This window comes from Polypterus senegalus, chromosome 1 (assembly GCF_016835505.1).
Source record: "Polypterus senegalus isolate Bchr_013 chromosome 1, ASM1683550v1, whole genome shotgun sequence".
Lineage (NCBI taxonomy): Eukaryota > Metazoa > Chordata > Cladistia > Polypteriformes > Polypteridae > Polypterus > Polypterus senegalus.
Window position 1 is genome coordinate 123,312,128 of NC_053154.1, and position 18,740 is coordinate 123,330,867.

The 18,740-nt window shown below is 36.5% G+C and overlaps 1 protein-coding gene across 6 annotated transcripts in view; it reads left to right on the forward strand.

The window, feature by feature from the left end:
• Positions 1–18,740, forward strand: part of plch1 (phospholipase C, eta 1) — a 362,819-nt gene that overhangs the window by 263,990 nt on the left and 80,089 nt on the right. For all 6 annotated transcript variants that reach the window (XM_039757367.1, XM_039757373.1, XM_039757329.1 and 3 more), the window contains 5 exons: positions 163–256; positions 5,335–5,538; positions 5,640–5,760; positions 15,284–15,455; positions 17,997–18,104. In XM_039757367.1, the coding sequence (XP_039613301.1) occupies positions 163–256; positions 5,335–5,538; positions 5,640–5,760; positions 15,284–15,455; positions 17,997–18,104 (699 nt within the window). The remainder of the gene's footprint in view (positions 1–162; positions 257–5,334; positions 5,539–5,639; positions 5,761–15,283; positions 15,456–17,996; positions 18,105–18,740) is intronic.

Consider the following 18,740-nt stretch of genomic DNA (forward strand, 5'->3'; position numbering starts at 1 on the left):
TGATCCCAAAGGATTCTTAAAGCGTCTTAACTTTATGTTTCAGTTTGTAAAAGTGAAGAAGCAAGCACGGATTTTTTTTTTTCTTTTTATTTGCTAGTTTTTGCTCATTATTTCAAGCATTTATGTGGTATATATTACTAAATTTTTATTGTTTTGCCTCAGATGGTCAGTGTTACGCCAGAGTACTGCCTGGATATTATTAATAAGTTTGAGGTTTGCGAGGAAAACAAAGCGATGAAAGTGCTGAGCGTGGAAGGTAAGTCAGTTCTATAAATTCAGGCCTTTGCCACTTGTGCTCAAAATCCTTTCTTTCCTATCAGAATAATAAACCGCAGGCATTCTGTAAATACTCAAATTAGGTGAGGCAGAATAAAATCTTATTTATTGCCTGCTGAGATAGATAACAGGGTTGTAATCTAAGAAAATGAATCATGAGTCATAAAAGTAAAGTTTAAATTGCAGTCATCAAACTTGCACAATATGGTTTTCATTCTGCGTGTAACCTTCTTCTTAAAAAGTAAAATCAGTTTAAAGCAATAAATAAGTAAACAAGGAAGGTAAATAATTAATATTATGCAAAAATGGTGTAACCATCATGGGTCCCCATATAAACAATACATTGTATTTCTTTGTTTGCTTCTTGGCTTTTTAAATTATGCTCGTGGATTATGTGGATTAATTACATTTTCCAGCAATTTTTATCTCTGGCATTTTATTGTTCCCCTTTGAAAAAACAATGAAAGAGCATAATATTTTACTGCATATTAAATATAATATATAACATGCTAAAATAATGTGGATGACCTTGCATTTGAGCTCTTGGTGTATATTCTCCACTATAAATGCACTGAACTGTTATTGCCTCTTTCCAGAGTATTAATTTGTGTATCTATTTTTGATTTTACCAGTTAGGAAACTGTAATTAAGCGGTGCCTTTTATTCAGAGGGTGTAAAATTATATTGTATAATAAAGAGAAGAATAAATCTCTCTCTCTCTCTCTCTCTCTCTCTTAATTTGTGAGCAGCATGATGGTGCAGTGATTAGTGCTGCTTCCTGACAGATAACAGCATCCAAGCACTTTAAGATGTGTGCCACACTGTGCCATAATGCCAGGACCAAAAATCACTAGTTCTATCAAAGGAAACACAGTACATACAGTACCCGCCTTTTTAACAAAGACTTCTATTCCAAAATATCCTTATCATTAACCTACAGTACTAGGGTGCTGTATGGTGTTAGCCATTATGAATGTAGCGAGAAGTCAAGCAAAATGACACCTTTTATTGGCTAACTAAAAAGATTACCATATGCAAGCTTTTCAGGCAATGAAGAAAGGTGTCATTTTGCTTGACTTCTCATTACATTAACCTACTGCAAATTTTTAAGTAGGGTGAAAAAAAAAATCAATCAATCTATCAATAATATCATTTGTTCAATTTATGTTTTATAGATGGATTCCACACATTAAACAAACATATAAAAATATTTCTTAAAGCTGCATATATTTCATTTAATTATGTGCCATTTACATTGAATACTACCATTATACATTTTAGTATAACATCATTGCATTTGATTAATAGATGCATCCCTCTTACTCATACAGATCCTTGCAGCTTAACATTCAAATGTTTAGGAAGTTGAGAAGGGAAACTGGAATTCCAGGATTAAACCCCTTGCAGAGACTGAGAGAATATACTCATTTAAAAGAAACAGTGACCAAGGACTTAGTGAGCCCCGTAAGAGTGAGAGAGGGTGTGTGGTTGAGTATATCCATGCGCTGGATTGGCACCCTATTTGGGATTTGTTGCCTACCTTGCGTCCAATATAGTCTGTCTGGATTCCAGCCACCTGCAACCCGTAAATGGATGAGTCAGGTTTGATAATCGACAGAAGGATCCAGATGCAAGCATTTTTGATGTTATTGAATGTGTAGATGTGAAGGCTTCGGTTGTTTACAAAAAAAAAATATTTTAGGGTAGGTGGGACGGTGGCTAGTTTTTTGGACTGCTGACCCATAACTCTATGCTCCTTGTTTTAAATAACTGCACAGACACTGCAACTGTGTAGTTTGGGATTCAAACCCACGACTAATATTTGCTATGTATATATATATATATATATATATATATATATATATATATATATATATATATATATATATATATATATATATATATATATATATACTGTATATCCATTGTATACACATGCTAACACCTGAGATCCAGTTTAGATTTGCATTTAGTGTACATAATGTATATTCATGTATTACACTCCTTCCTTCTTAATTTAGCCATCCTGTTTATAACAGTGTTTGTTGTAACAAAACACTGTTATGACATTGCTGTCAGTTAAAGTAATGTCCAAAAGCAATTTGTGATGTTGGATATTTTCTAAAACCAATAAATAGCACATGGTGTTAATACTCTAAAATTGCTAATGAGAATACGGGTCATAAGATAACAAAATAATGGATAAACAGAAAATGATTCAGCTTGTGCTCAGCGGTGTTTTTATCAACCAGAATAAAAGAAATGTTGATTGATGGCCTTCCTCAAGGAGCATAGAGATTCATATTTTACTTTAGGGGTTTTCCTGTCAGTATCCATAAATTAAGTGCTCATCACAAATTATCAGACAAGTGTTGTCATTTGGATTTTTTTTTTTTGAGGATGCAGCTTATGTAATATTTTGAAAATTGTTAGAATAAATGAATTGAAATTTGTGCCTCATTTCGATATGCTTAATGTCATTTTCTGGTCAGTTTGCATGGGCTTGTAATGAGGAACTTCATTTTATTTTTTAATAGCATATTTCCAGCAGTGTGGTATAAGCTGCAGAGGACTTGACAGCCTGTCAACGAAACTCTGTTGGCTTTAGGGAGATGTTCAACTTTAGGTCACATATATCGGTTTAATGCTTAGTGGTAAAAATGCACAACTTCATTTTATAAAACTTTGTTAAATATTTGTTGTGCCATGAAGTTGGTCTGCATGGCGGCAACATAGTAGTAGTTTTTTTTTTTTTTTGTGCTTTTTAAATAATGTATCCTAATTTAAACATAAGGGAAGCAGATTGGTTCTCCTTGAGGAAAACAGTTTTTTAAATGCAGGTCAGAGGCATCTAAGGAATAGCATGGTCATTTTAGCGGCAATAATTGGCCAAATAAGCCATAAGATGGCTTGCACACTGCAAATAATTAAGGCAGGAGTTCAATCAAACAGTTGTCAATGAAAATGGAAATGGAATAACCTAAAGGCTTAATGTTGCTGCTCACAGTCAAGGATATGGAAATTGGTAATCTATCCAATGCACGATTATGATGTCTTTAGGTTACAAGTTCACCTCATCTTGCATGATTAGCTTTCCGAACTATAATGAAACATTGCAATTGGGTTCAGAGTCAATTTCTAATGCTTGATTTATTTTGTGAAAGCATGTGGCTGAGTATGCATGACTGATTTTATTTTTTATCCATGGGTGTCTAAATGACTAATAAACATAAGCTCGCATAAGATCTGTTTTATTTATTGTAAAGAAAGAGTAACTACAAATGAAATTGTTCTGCATGTCTGATATTTGTCCTGCATCACACCTATCTTTCCTTCTTTTTATTCATTCCATCTTGTTAAGGCAAAAACAATATTCTGTCTTTCCACCTCTAAACACGCAACCTATTTAGAATATTTCTGAAGACGGAAGGAATTGTTTGAATGTGCACAATTATTGAGTGTAGTAGTGGTATAGGATAGATGATCATCTGTTTAATTTAAAATACACCAACATCCTTTTGACAATATCAGAGCACTTGAAGGGCATTTCATATATTTTGAATCAAGGTTGGCACAATGATAATCGCTGCAAAGATCCAGCTTCTTGGGTTCAAATCCCATGTCCGCCATTGTCTATGAGGAGTTTGCACATTTTCCCAATGTGTGCGTAGCAAACATATTCCTCAGATGTAGGTGTTAAGTGGACTGGCTGTTCAAAACTGGCTCTGTTTGAAAGTAGGTGTGGCCACAATGAGATTCTGTGATGCATTGGCAACCTCTCCAGGTCAAGGGGTGTGGCTACAGGTTGGCAGCTTGAACAGTGCCCACCCACAACAGCTGTCTGTCAACCCAATGCAAAATGAATGCAAATTACATTGCAGATCATTTAGTTTCTCTCCCTGCATACCCTGATGCCACCCTTAGGATGTCATCTTAGTAAGGCCACTGGGAGGGCTGCTTCTTGCCATTTGTCCGATGCTGTCAGGTTAGGTTATGTTGTGTATAAAATGTTGGGAACTAACACCTTAGTAGGAATGGGGGCATTACTTGTTTATTTAAAAGCTTACTTGCTGACTCTTGCTTTAAGATTTTAGTACTTGGATGGTCATTGGGGAGCCAAAACATTGTAGATTTTCATTCTTCTTGAAAGATAGTTTCAGTATCATGTTAAAAGAACTAACATACAGCTTCTTTGTTTGAGAGCTGTTGGTCATTATTGATGTACAAACCCTCCAGGCTCTGCTTCTTGTTAGGGGTGGATATATTGAAAGTGCTCCTACTGTAAATGCACTACGGTGTGGTAGTTAGGAACTGAAACACCTCTTTTAAGCACTTATAGTTTTGGGATGGAGGATAAAAGCAAGACTGAACAAATTGTAACTATTGTACAGTAGCTAGTGTATCTTTTAACTAATAGCAGATAGTAGAGAGATGACAAGTGACATAAGAAGGTAAAGACAATCACTAGATGGAGGATGAGATATTCAGTAAGCAAAAGCAGCCATGCTTTAAAAGTTTGTCATATTTGTATTGTTTGTGTTTTACTTGGTGGATTCTCTTTTCTTCTGCTTCTATTTTGCATGTATTTTCTGACTTACTGATCTTATTTATGGTCATGATAAGCTGGTGCCAATTCTAACAGCTTGAGTTTATTCTTTATACTGTGTTTATTTGCACATTGATTTATGTTGTATGCTTATTGGATGACACAGTAGTGAAGTGCTTACTTGCCTCACCACTGCAGACTCCAGGGTTGACATTTCCAGCTCTGGGTCTTTCTTTGTTTCGTTTGTATGTTCTCCTCTTCCCAGTGTGAGTTTTCCCTTGGTACTCCAATTTTCTCCTTCACCCCAAAGCCATGCAAGTTAGTTTAGATGGCAACTTTAGACTGGCCCAATGTGAGTATGAGCTGTCTCCACACCATGCTGATGTTCTATCTTGGACATGTTCCTCCCTTGCACTCTTGTTTCTAAGATAATCTGTAGTCCTTGTGATTTTGTGCTATTGGAAAATGATTGAAGGATTATAATTTTACCCTCTCCATTCCCCTTCCTTTAGGCTTTACAAATTTCATGCGCAGCCCTGACTGTGACGTCTTCAATCCTCTGCACTATGAAATAAACCAGGACATGGACCAGCCACTGTGTAACTACTTTATTGCTTCTTCTCATAACACATATCTGACGGGCGACCAGCTGCTGTCAAACTCCAAGACTGATATGTATGCATGGGTTCTTCAGGCAGGCTGCCGATGTGTGGAAGGTAATAGAAGGTTTTTTTTCCATCACACAGGGCTGTTTTTAATACCATGCTTGAATTACTGCCCAATTTGAAATGAAACACAATCCCTTTTTTTATTTCAGTTGACTGCTGGGATGGGCCAGACAATGAGCCTGTGGTTCAGCATGGATACACACTCACTTCCAAGATACTTTTTAAAGATGTGATTGAAACCATTAACAAATATGCCTTTGTCAAAAATGAGTAAGTGATGACTTGATTTAATTAGGCTTGTGTTGTTGAGAAGCTAAAACTTTTCTGTATTTAATTTAATTTGTGTGTTTAGCTACAGTTTAATTATTTACTGTTAGTGCATTATATTTGTAAATAAGTGTAAGCTCCGTGAGCCTATACTCATTGAAGAGTGCTGTACAAAAAATAAAATTACATAAAATAAATAAAATTGATTTTACAATAGGCATAGAATCTAATAATGCTGATTACGTTGGCTGACAATTTGACACTATATGTTTTGTTACTGGTCTAATACTTACTGTATAGTAAACATTGTTCTACAATACTTTTTCTATAAAATAATTGTTCTTTTGGTATTTTGTATGCTTTAATATTTAAGGCAAATCCTGAAGTTATTAATTGATATTAATTTGCATGCAGGATGCTTATTTGGCTATTACATTCCATGGTATAGCATCAGTCTAAAAACTAAACCATGTGAGCTGATAGTTGTTTTATATTGCATCATTATAATTTAATGCTCAGATTATATAAAACTGTTCTTTTTTGAGTGGGTACATATGCTATTGGATAGGAAATCTTTCTCTGTTTGTCATTTCAAATGTTGTAACATAATTAAAGGAATGAATTTCTTCCAAAGATCCTATAAAGTGATCCATTTTTAAAGCCTGCTTTCCCTACTAGAGGGTAGAGGGCAGGCATTGCAAGGAAGCAGCAACTAATGAATGGGGCATCAAGTCTTGCTGTCTCTTCTGGGACAGCTTAGCTGTTAGCTAACTAAATAAGCTGGATGGACTGAATGGTCTTTTCTCAATTGTTCAATTTATTATGCCCCTGTGTTCATTCCTATATACATTCACACTCACACACATCTAAACACACACTTTCAATTAAATATAGCCAGTAAACCTAGCGTGCAGGCATGCGGACAATGAGATGAAACTTCAGTCTGGCAATGCTTAAAATACAAACTAAATAATTTTATTCATTACATGAATGGTAGTTTTACATCATGGGTTTCTCAGGTAGTTTAGATTATAGATGATGTAGGTAAATTAATTGAGGCTTTTATGGTTTTAAAAGTGGCACCAGTCAATATGGAGTTGTGAAAGGAAAAGATTTTGTAATAAATGAGCAGAGATGATTTAAGCTGAATAATGAAGGGACTATCCCCTATCATATGTCTCCCTTCTGTATCTGAAAAGGTGTGAAAGGCCTCACTGGGCTAGAGAGTCATTGCTCAAGGACTGCAGCCTTTATTTTTGAGTAAGGTCTGAGACTTAAGAAGTCTTTTTTTTGCCTCATGTTTGAATATTATTTCTCAGGGTCAAGAAGTAAATGCATTTCAATATATATTTATGGTATTGAAAATATAATAGGTTAATCGGGATTCATATATGCAAGGATGACTGTCCTCTTTATAATACTTCTTTTTTATTATTTGTTTTCAGAGTATAATAAACTAGAAAAATTCATTCATTAAGAGCACAGACTTTAAAAAAAATGTGGCAGCTATTTACAACTGGGAGATTTACATTTTAGTTGTTAATAAAGTAGTCTTTATTAATGCTGAAAGTTGACTGCATTTCTCATTGTGATTGTTGCTCTGCAGTTAGCTGATATACTCTGAAGAAATGGTTATGCAAACAAAACACATACACAATCGGCAGGACTAATTATACAAACTCAATTATTTCCTTTACCATTTTAAAATCCATTTCAAAATTAAATGCGAATGATATCTCAATTTTAGTTTAAATCATTCATACAGCTGCCAGTTTTTGTGAATATGATGTGAACTGGGTGTGATTCTAGAGGGCAGCAGTGGCTACAGGTTTTCATTCCAGCCATTTCCTTACCTAGAAACCAATTACTGCTGCTAATTAAAATGGAGGCAAAAGAAGTCTGTTTTAGTTAACAGCTGTAATTTGTTACTAATTAAGAAAGTCACTGGATGAAATTTGCAACTGCCGCATCCTTGCAGAATCTGAGTTTGATACCTCTAATAAACCAACTTCAGGCATGACGATAATAAATGCAAAATTTAGTGCTGGGTAAAACCTACAGAAATGCATTTATATTGTCTTATATAGCTTTTAAAGTAGGGCGGCATGGTGGCACAGTGGTAGCGCTGCTGCCTCGCAGTTAGGAGACCCGGGTTCGCTTCCTGGGTCCTCCCTGCGTGGAGTTTGCATGTTCTCCCCGTGTCTGCATGGGTTTCCTCCGGGCGCTCCAGTTTCCTCCCACAATCCAAAGACATGCAGGTTAGGTGGATTGGCGATTCTAAATTGGCCCAAGTGTGTGCTTGGTATGTTTGTGTGTGTCTTATGGTGGGTTGGCACCCTGCCCAGGATTGGTTCCTGCCTTGTGCCCTGTGTTGGCTGGAATTGGCTCCAGCAGACCCCCGTGACCCTGTATTCAGATTCAGCGGGTTAGAAAATGGATGGATGGATGGCTTTTAAAGTAAAGGTATGGTAGCCCTTTAGTTAACCCTTCTGCTTCACAGCTCCAGAGAAAGACAAGTCAAACTTCAGCCCATTCATTGCCAGGAGTTAGTGGACATACCTTATGATGGGCTGACCTCTCATTTAGGACTCTTTCCTGCCTTGCAATCAGGATAGGTTGTGGCTCCCATTGGCAAAACGTAAAAACAGACACAGAAATTTATCAATTTATAGTTTCATATGATAGTATAATAAAGAGAGTCAGCTGAAATGCGAAGGCGACTGTACCAGTAATTACAATTTTATATTATTCAGTAAAGCAGCTCTGAAAAAAACTAGCTTTAAGAAAGTTTTCCAGGTTATTCAAGTCGAGTAAGCTCGTAAAGGAATCATTGATTTTTTTCAAAGGAATAAAGGCAAAGAAGAAAATAATTGCTTCCTGCTTTGCACTCAGTGTTGTATCAATGGGCCTGAGCCTCTCACCAAGGCTGAATTAAGAACCACATGGGCCGCAGGCCATCGAAAGTCAAAACTCAGAAGGCCCTCCTCACCTCCCTTATTCTACTAAGCACACACACATGCTGAGATATTATGAATGTCATATATGTCAGTAAATAATCAGGTATGAGGAACTTATAAAAAATGCAAAGCTTTATATTGGGTCTACTTTACCTTCCTTTTTTTGTTCCTTTGTGCAATTTAATGAATGAAACAAATTGATGAGTGCAACATCACGTCTGTGGGAAATTAGCTTTAGTCTAATAGCATAGCTAACGAACGTCAATGCAACATTTTCAAAGGCAACTGAGCATTGTTAATGTGCATATTAGCACCAAATGAAATAAAAAATAAATGACTGTGAGATTCCTTCATTCACCTGTGGCTTTGTTTGGTGCATCTTATCTCCTGCTGTGGTGTCGTGGACTTACACATCGTAGTTTATGTTTATGTTGGTATTATGGACTGCTGGTCACTACTAGAAGTAGCGATATTAGCCATTTCCTGATTATCTGTTGAAATTATCATATAGATTTTTTTTCTGCTGTTTTAGGTTTCGAGAAAACAGCGCCTCTTGCTTCTCGTTAACTTTTTCCTTTCACTTCACTACTGTGGTCCTGATATGAATGTCCATTCGTTTTATCTTATTTTATTTTACCTTTTTTTAATTTTTTGGCACAGTAACACATCAAATGTATGAAAATGTATAAAATGTATAAAAGTGACCTATTAGATATCTGCTCTGAACATGTCCTAAACCTACATTTTTCTTTACAAAGCTTTTTATTTACATCTGATTGGATAGGTTTATAATGCTCAGTGTCAAACTAGGGTAAGGGCTGTACTGTTATTGAAAATGTGGACTTTTCCTGTCATTCGGCATTTTTTTTCTTGCATTTGCTAAGGCCTTTTTACCAGCTGAGCCCTAACTTGATGGATGTTCTGGCGCCATGCTCCTTGCAGTCCTAAAATTTGTAACCAAGTCAGTAAATGGCTGGACAGATGAGAAAACACACCCTGCAATATTAGAGTTTATTACATGACATTAATATTTTTCTTCCCTGTTAGCAATACACCTTTCCAGTTCTGTCTTTAAACACTTCTATTAAGTTTATGTTGTCCGCTTTAACCAGAGATGTGATCCATTTCTTTACATTTAAGAAATAACACCTGACAATGGCTGTAACCCAGGTAGTAGTCAGTACACCTTATTGATATTAGCATTGGGTTTTATTTCTTCTGTCACTCATATTTTAAGTTAACACCTTCCAGGCCTGTGTGCCATTTATACTTGACAGTTATATGCCAAGTATATTTGTGATATATGGGTTGCAATCATGACTTTTGTGCTTAGGTATTTGAGTGAACCTCTTAACTGCCCTAGGCCATGCATGTTATTGTTTACAAAGTTATATACACTTTTTTTCTTTTCTTGAGCTTTGGAAAAATTTTAATTTTCCCTTAAGGATAAATACATTGTATCTAATCTAATCTATCTAATCTAATTTCAGAAGCAAATGAATGTCTTTGTCTAATTTGGATTATTTTGCTGAAAATAGTTTACCTTCTGCATTTCATTTGATACATTAGATCACATTCTGAAGCAATTTATGTTGTGCTCCATAATCAGATTCTCTTTGTATAAGCAGGGCCCCGTCATGAACCATCCTCACAGGCTCAGATTGTAAAAAACAACTTTCTACTCAGTCACAGAATTCTGTTGGATCAATAAGTAATCGAACTTTTGACTATAATAGTGTCTTTTTCTCAAGATCAGGCTCGTTCCCCTTGAGCTGAACTACAGCTCTTTAAATGTCAAAGCAACCTGGATTACACATTTCTGACTTAAGTAGGTAACAGAATTGGAAAGTTCCTAGCTTTTTGATTTTTGGCAAAATTAATAAAAGTATCCTACTTTTCCAAATTTGAAATTATAATTTAATGGAAATCACATCCTTATAACTGAAACATAGTACTAAAAATTCCCTGACAGCATTTACACTGGAAATACATTTTAGAGTAACCTTCTAAAAGACCTATTTTTTGTTTACATTTATTTGGAAAAGCTCCCAGATTGACAGCTGTTTGGCAATTGCCTATAATGGGATATATAAAATATTCATATGACTTGGAAAAAGGATTTATTCATGCATGATGTTGTAAGAAGAACAACATTCGTATTGTGAACCATCCCTAAATGTGGGGAGCCACCACCTTCCACCTACACTAAGCAAGTTTTGAAACACTGATCCACCTAACAGACAATTCTTCTGGATATTGGAGGAAAACACATACAGATGTAGAGAAAATATTGTGGTCCATGTATGGAAAAGCTGGAACACATTTGAAAAACAATAACAGTACTTCACTATATCATATGGGCAGACACAAAAAACACAACCATAATAGAAACTTATATTTTTGTCATGAGTACTAAAGAAAAACCCACAATGAGAACATATGAAAAGTTTTAATGGTATATACCACTGGCATAGACAGCAAACTAGATGATGGATTAAAACAGTTTTAGACTTTTAAAAGCCTGTCCTGTTCTCTAAATAACTTCTCAATGTGAAATTTACGAAAGCAGAGACATAAAGTAAGTCAGCAAATAAATGTGGTAAATAAAAAATTAAAATAGTATAGAACCAAAATGGTACCCAGTGATACATTACACTTGTACTGCGTGGAAGTTACATGCAGTAAAATGCATTTGGTAGGATTGGGAGAAGCAAGTTCAAAAATCTATAAGCAGGCTGTTGTCAACGACAAGGAAATAAGGAAACTGAATAACCAAATCACAAAACGTTAAGTCAACAATTTAAATCAAAAGTCGTAGCAAGAAAGTCATTGACATACAGCCCTTTTTTAAAACAAACTACCCCTCTGAGAAATTTGCTATTAATCTAAAATCTTTAGTAGGAGTATGTCCGGAGGCAGGAGGAAAGTAAAGAGAGTGTAACTGAGGGTAGGAACTTTGAATGTCGGCAGTATGACTTGTAAAGGAAGAGAGTTAGCAGATATGATGGAGAAAAGGAAGGTTGATATATTGTGTGTGTGCAAGAGACTAAATGGAAGGGGAGTAGGCCCAGGTGGATTGGAGGTGGATTCAAATTGTTATATCATGGTGTGGATGGGAGGAGAAATGAGGTACAAGTTATTCTGAAGGAACAGTATGTCAAGAGTGTTTTGGAGGTGAAAGGGGTGTCAGACAAGGTAATGATTATGAAGCTGGAAATTGGAGGTGTGATGTTGAATGTTGTTAGTGCATATGCACCACAAGTTGGGTGTGCAATGGGTGAGAAAGAAGATTTTTGGAATGAATTGGATGAACAGTGTACCCAAGGGACAGAAAGTGGTGATTGGAGCGGATTTCAATGGGTATGTTGGTGAAGGGAACAGTGGAGATGAGAAGGTGATGGGTAGGTATGGTGTCAAGGAGAGGAATGAAGAAGGCCAAAGGATAGTGGATTTTGCCAAAAGGATGGACATGGTTGTGGTGAATACATATTTTAAGAAGAGGGAGGAACATAGGGTTATGTAAAAGAGTGGAGGATGATGCACAAAGGTAGATTACATCCTATACAGAAGAGTTGATCTGAAGGAGATTGAAGACTGCAAAGTGGTGGCAGGGGTAAATGTAATTAAGCAGCATAGGATGGTGGTCTGTAGGATGATGTTGGAGATCAAGAGATGAAGAGATTGAGGGCATAACCAAGGATGAAATGGTGGAAGTTGAAAAAGGAAAACTGCAAGGTTGAATTTAGGGAAGAGGTAAGACAGGCACTGGGTGGCAGTGAAGAGTTACCAGACAGCTGGGAAACTACAGCATATGTAGTAAGGGTGACAGCAAGAAGGGTGCTTGGTGTGACATCTGGAAAGAGGAAGAAGGAAAAGGAAACCTGGTGGTGGAATGAGGAAATACAGGAGAGTATACAGATGAAGAGGATGGCAAAGAAGAAGTGGGATAGTCAGAGAGATACAGAAAGTAGACAAGAGTACAAGGAGATAAGGTACAAGGTGAAGAGAGGGGTGGTGAAGGCTAAAGAAAAGGCGTGTGATGAGTTGTATGAGAGGTTGGACACTAAGGAGGGAGAAAAGGACCTGTACCGATTGGTTAGACATAGGGACCGAGCTGGTAAAGATGTGCAGCAGGTTAGGGTGATAAAGAATAAAGATGGAAACGTACTCACAAGCGAAAAGAGTGTGTTGAGCAGATGGAAAGAGTACTTTGAGAGGCTGATGAATGAAGAGAACGAGAGAAAGAAGAGGTTGGATGATGTGGAGATAGTGAATCAGGACGTGCAAAAGATTAGCAAGGAAATAAGGACAGCTATGAAGAGGATGAAAAATGGAAAGGCCGTTGGTCCTGAGGACATACCTGTGGAAGCATGGAGGTGTCTAGGAGAGATGGCAGTGGAGTTTTTAACCAGATTGTTTAATGGAATCTTGGAAAGTGAGAGGATGCCTGAGGAGTGGAGAAGAAGTGTACTGGTGTCGATATTTAAGAATAAGGGGCATGTGCAGGACTGCAGTAACTACAGGGGAATAAAATTGATGAGCCACAGCATGAAGTTATGGGGAAGAGTAGTGAAAGCTAGGTTAAGGTAAGTGAGATGATGATTACTGAGCTTCAGTATGGTTTCATGCCAAGAAAGAACACCATAGATGCAATGTTTGCTCTGAGGATGTTGATGGAGAAGTTTACAGAAGGCTAGAAGGAGTTGCATTGTGTCTTTGTGGACCTGGAGAAAGCATATGACCTGGTGCCTCGAGAGGAGCTGTGGTATTGTATGAGGAAGTCGGGAGTGGCAGAGAAGTATGTAAGAGTTATACAGGATACGTACAAAGGAAGTGTGACAGTGGTGAGGTCTGCGGTAGGAGTGATGGATGCATTCAAGTTGGAGGTGGAATTACATCAGGGATCAGCTCTGAACCCTTTCTTATTTGCAATGGTGATTGACAAGTTGACAGATGAGATTAGACAGGAGTCTCCATGGACTATGATGTTTGCTCATGACATTGTGATCTGTAGCAATAGTAGGGAGCAGGTTGAGGAGACCATGGAGAGGTGGAGATATGCTCTAGAGAGGAGAGGATAGAAGGTCAGTAGGAACAAGACAGAATACATGTGTGTAAATGAGAGGGAGGTCAGTGGAATGGTGAGGATGCAGGGAGTTGAGCTGGCGAAAGTGGATGAGTTTAAATACTTGGGATCAACAGTGCAGAGTAATGGGGATTGTGGAAGAGAAGTGAAACAAAAGAGTGCAGGACGGTAATGAGACCAACTATGTTATATGGGTTGGAGATGGTGGCACTGACCAGAAAGCAGGAGACAGAGCTGGAGGTGGCAGAGTTAAAGATGTTAAGATTTGCACTGGGTATGACAAGGATGGATAGGATTTAGAAATGAGTACATTAGAGGGTCAGCTCAAGTTGGACGGTTGGGAGACAGTCAACGAGGCAAGATTTGTTGGTTTGGACATGTGCAGAGACGAGATACTGGGTATATTGGGAGAATGGTGCTAAAGATTGAGCTGCCAGAGAAGAGCAACAGAGGAAGGCCTCAGCAAAGGTTTATGGATGTGGTGAGAGAGGACATGCAGGTGATGGGTGTAACAGAGCAAGATGCAGAGGACAGAAAGATATGGAAGAAGATGATCCGCTATGGCAACCCCTAACGGGAGCAGCCAAAAGAACAAGAAGAGGAGTGTGTCATCTTAAATAGTTTCTCAAAGATGACATGACAGTTCACAAATTCCTGTTCGTAGCAAAGGAGATACACAAAATGGCCTTATTATCTAAGAGCACCACAAAATGGTGGCACCCATGAGAAAGAAAATGGTGGCAAAAATATCAATAAAAAAATAACAATTAAACAAAACAAATACCCAAAATATTTACAACATGGACTGCTACAAATAGTGAAGAACAGTATAAAAAATAGAGCTTTACATTAAAGAAACTAAACTGACAGTGACATTCTTATTCAAGCCAAGTCTCTCTCCTTAATCGTCTTTGCAAAACAGCACTGGATTCACTGTAGATTTTTAAAAAAATAACAAGGTTGTCTATGCATTGCTTACATTATTCATTATTTTTTTTTTAGGAATGGTAATATTGCCAATATTTCTTTTTATATATTTTTGGGAGGTAATGTAGTGATGAAGCAATATCAGCATGTATTTCTCTAGCACAGTTTAATACACTGAATATAGCTTAAACTGGTTTGCAAGAAGTCAAAGAAATGTTAGAAAAAGAAATACAAATTAAATTAGGTAGGAACAGTAATAAATAAGTAATAAAAGTGTACACAGTTATATAATTAGTACAAAAATAGTCCTTCTTTTATAATATTATATTTTGGTCTCTAAAGTTGAGTATGATGGTATGGTCAAATCCTTGAATGACTTTCCTTAAGTGACATCTATCCCAAACTCACTTCCATCACTTGTACTACAGTGTCCATGCAGTGTAATATATGCAAACTATGGGAATCCAGTCATTAAAATAGCCACAGTGTCTGCATTGAATAGGATATTTCATGTTACGAAAATCACATTCTCACTCAGTGCAACCTTGTATTGCAGGTACCCTGTGATACTTTCAATCGAGAACCACTGCAGCATTCCACAGCAGAAAAAGATAGCACAGTACCTGAAAGAAATTCTAGGGGAAAAGCTGGATCTGGAAGGCATACTCGCCCGGGACTCCAAACAACTTCCAAGTCCCAACAGTTTAAAAGGCAAAATTCTTATCAAGGTATGTATATAATCTGTTTCTTGGAGTTCATTTGAGTACACTTTCCTCAGAATTACTTCTGGTTGTGAATCCTGATCTGAGCAAGAACCTGACAGCTTTCTACCATGTCATTGCGCTAAAAATCTGTGCCTCCAATTTACTTATTGTGCTGTAAACAACAAGGCAGTACAGACATTCAGATATTTCTTAAAAGAATTAAACTGGAAAGGCATTAAAAAGATAAGAAACTGGCAGCAACACATTTAAACAAAACCTGCTCAGTGTGACTGAGAAGAAAATAATTACCTGATGATTGCAATCTACATATTTTAGAGCACTTAAATCGACATGGGACATGAAGTGTTTGCCAACGTGAACTGCAAGCTGCATTCAAACCCATTAATGTCTTAATGATTAAAGCTGCTCATTTAGTCCCATAGCCAGGCTTTTTACTGGCATCTGGTGCAAAGTAAAGCAGGAAACTTGCTTACTGAAGCGATTTTGTTCATGATTATCACCCTTTTTTTTTTTAACATTTCTAACACTTTAGAATTAGAGCTTTATGAGTATAGTGCATCTATTAGTTACTTATTGCTCTGTAATACAGACAAAGCTTTTGTTTTGTTACGTTTATATTATATTCCCAAAGTGACTAGTAGATGCACTGTAGGTAGTACCTTTTCAAATGTGTTATCAATGGTGCACAGTAAGCCTTATTAAGAACAAACAAAGCATTTGTTAAGGCCTTCTTACATAGCAGCAACTGACTAACAAATATGCTTATGTAGCCCCTATCATAAAATGGTACCATAATTCTCATTAAAAAAATAAAATAAAAACACTCACATTGACTCCCATTTTTTTTAGGTCCAAAAGTAAATGTTTAGATTATCTGGTGAGCTTCAAATTTATTAATCTCAATTATTAATCAAGCTGTAATAAAGATATTTAATTGTGGTCAAAAAAAGATATGTTACAAATTCATCTAGCATTGGTGCAATGTGAGTAAATGAATTAACACACCTATTTTATGTGTCCAATGTATTGATAATGCTCATGCAGTAGGCAATAAGCTGCATGTAAATCACATGGTATAAAGTTCTCCAATTTATGTTCATTTAAGAACAGCACATAAAACATTGACTGTTTTAGTGATAGCATCCTGCAGTTATCTTTGGTTTGTGTCCAGTGTCAACCTTTGTAACCCTAAAACCAACTATTACACTGCCTTAACATTTTCCTTCTACTAGATACTTGCAGTGTAAGATATTTGATTTGTTTCTTTTTCTCAAAGTGTCTGGATTCAGAATTATGCATTGTGTAGCTATTATAATATAGCATATGGCAGCAAACAGAATTATATTCCATAAAAAGTATCATGGTGAAATGTCAATAATATGAATTCATGTACTTCTAGAGAGAGTGGAACTTTAGGACAGTGCACTAACTGGTGGCACAAGACAAACATTGTTCATGACTTTCTAGTTCTTCTCATAATTTGAAGAACATGGTGCAGGGAGAAAATAATCCAGCCAATTTAGGGGACAACCCAGCCAAACTTGGTGCCAGACCCAAGCCCAGAAAAACAGAGGTTTGGTGGCTGTAAGAGCATCTGGATGTTAAACTTAACCAAAACCTTGGAATCAGCTTCAGAAAAATGCTTGAGTGTACCTTGTAGGCTTCATGCTAGGCTTCGCCTGACTCCTGTTGGAAATGAGAGAGGGCTACCAGGCCAAGGGCAGGCTAAAGAAGTTAGTCCAGAAGAAGAAATGACAATCTGAAGGCAAAGAGTCTGACTGGGGAGGAGGTGCCAGGACCAAGCTGTATGGAGACAATTGACAAAGCATATCGACCCCGAATAGAAGTGAGAAAAGATGAAGAAGAAGAAAGAAGCTGCAGTGATGACAGCCATGTAGCGACATTATCATGAAATCTAAAGATACTGAGCTCTTCTCATTCAATTAGATGGTATATTCTAGGTAACATATACTGTATCAACTATAGGATCCTAAACATGGAAATATACATTTTTTGTATATTTCCATTAGTTTTACAATATATATATATATATATTAGTTCAGATGGATTTAACTCTTGGATGGATAAATAGATGAGGAGAAGTTAGTGACAGACAGACAGATAATGTAAAGCAAGTATATTAGATAGATTCAAAGATGGATGGAGAATTGTACCTTGATTGTCAGACAGGAGATTATAAACACACACGCACACACACACCCTATTGTCTGCCAATAATATTTTAAATAAAGAACTCAACAGAACAGGAAGGGTATACTAGAAACTCATAAACAGTCTTTAATTGGCAGTAGATAATCTGTGTAAATGTTTTACAAAATGATTAATTTTGTCCTGTTTTGGTATTAAAAAAGTTATTTAATAACCTATTTTAATTCTTTGTATGCCTTTATCACTTGTTCTACTGTACCATCAGTTACGTATACCCCCTTTCCAAATGGCTTCTGAATTTTGTCCTGAACTTCCTATAAGTTGAACAATTTTGTCTACAGTTTACCCAATATCTAACTTTTCATTTTGATTCAGGGGAAGAGGCTGCCTTCATATCTCGCTGCCGATGCAGAAGAAGGAGAGGTTTCAGATGATGACAGTGCAGATGAAATAGAAGATGACTTCAAATTAAAACACTGCTCTGTAAGTTCAGAATCAATTTGCTGCAAAGACAGCCATTATCTGCAAGATGTCTTGGGTTATATGTATTTCTGTGGATGCCTTTTAAGTATTTCTGACTTTTTTATAACATTTGATAAAATCAATTGCAAGAAATGCTGGCCTGTGGTCATTTTTATCTTGTTAGTTCTGGAAATTATTTTCATTGCTGTTTTTTCAATCTGTTTCATCCTTATTCTCATCTACCTCATATTAGTTTTGAAAGAATTCTTTTTGTTTTACTGCTATTGCAATTGTGCAATTAAATTTTTTATCAAAAACATCTTAATGCATAAATTAAAACATGCAATTCATGTAAACTATGGGCATGTGAGTCTATTTGTGTATTTGGCATTTACTGTACAGTATGTGCACTTCTGTTTCTGCCTTTGCTATAAGAAATTACCAGTATAGGATGAAAATTGGTAAAATGAAATCACTGAAGCAAACAATCATGCTTAGTCGCTAAAACATCTTATGTTGCCATCTGCAGGGAATATCTCAATGTTGCATGTTATCTGCATGATTAAACATTTCAATATGAAAAGAAACAGTAGAGCATCTACATCAGTTTGAATATTAAATCTGAAGGACAATACTGACTAGACTTAAAGATTAATA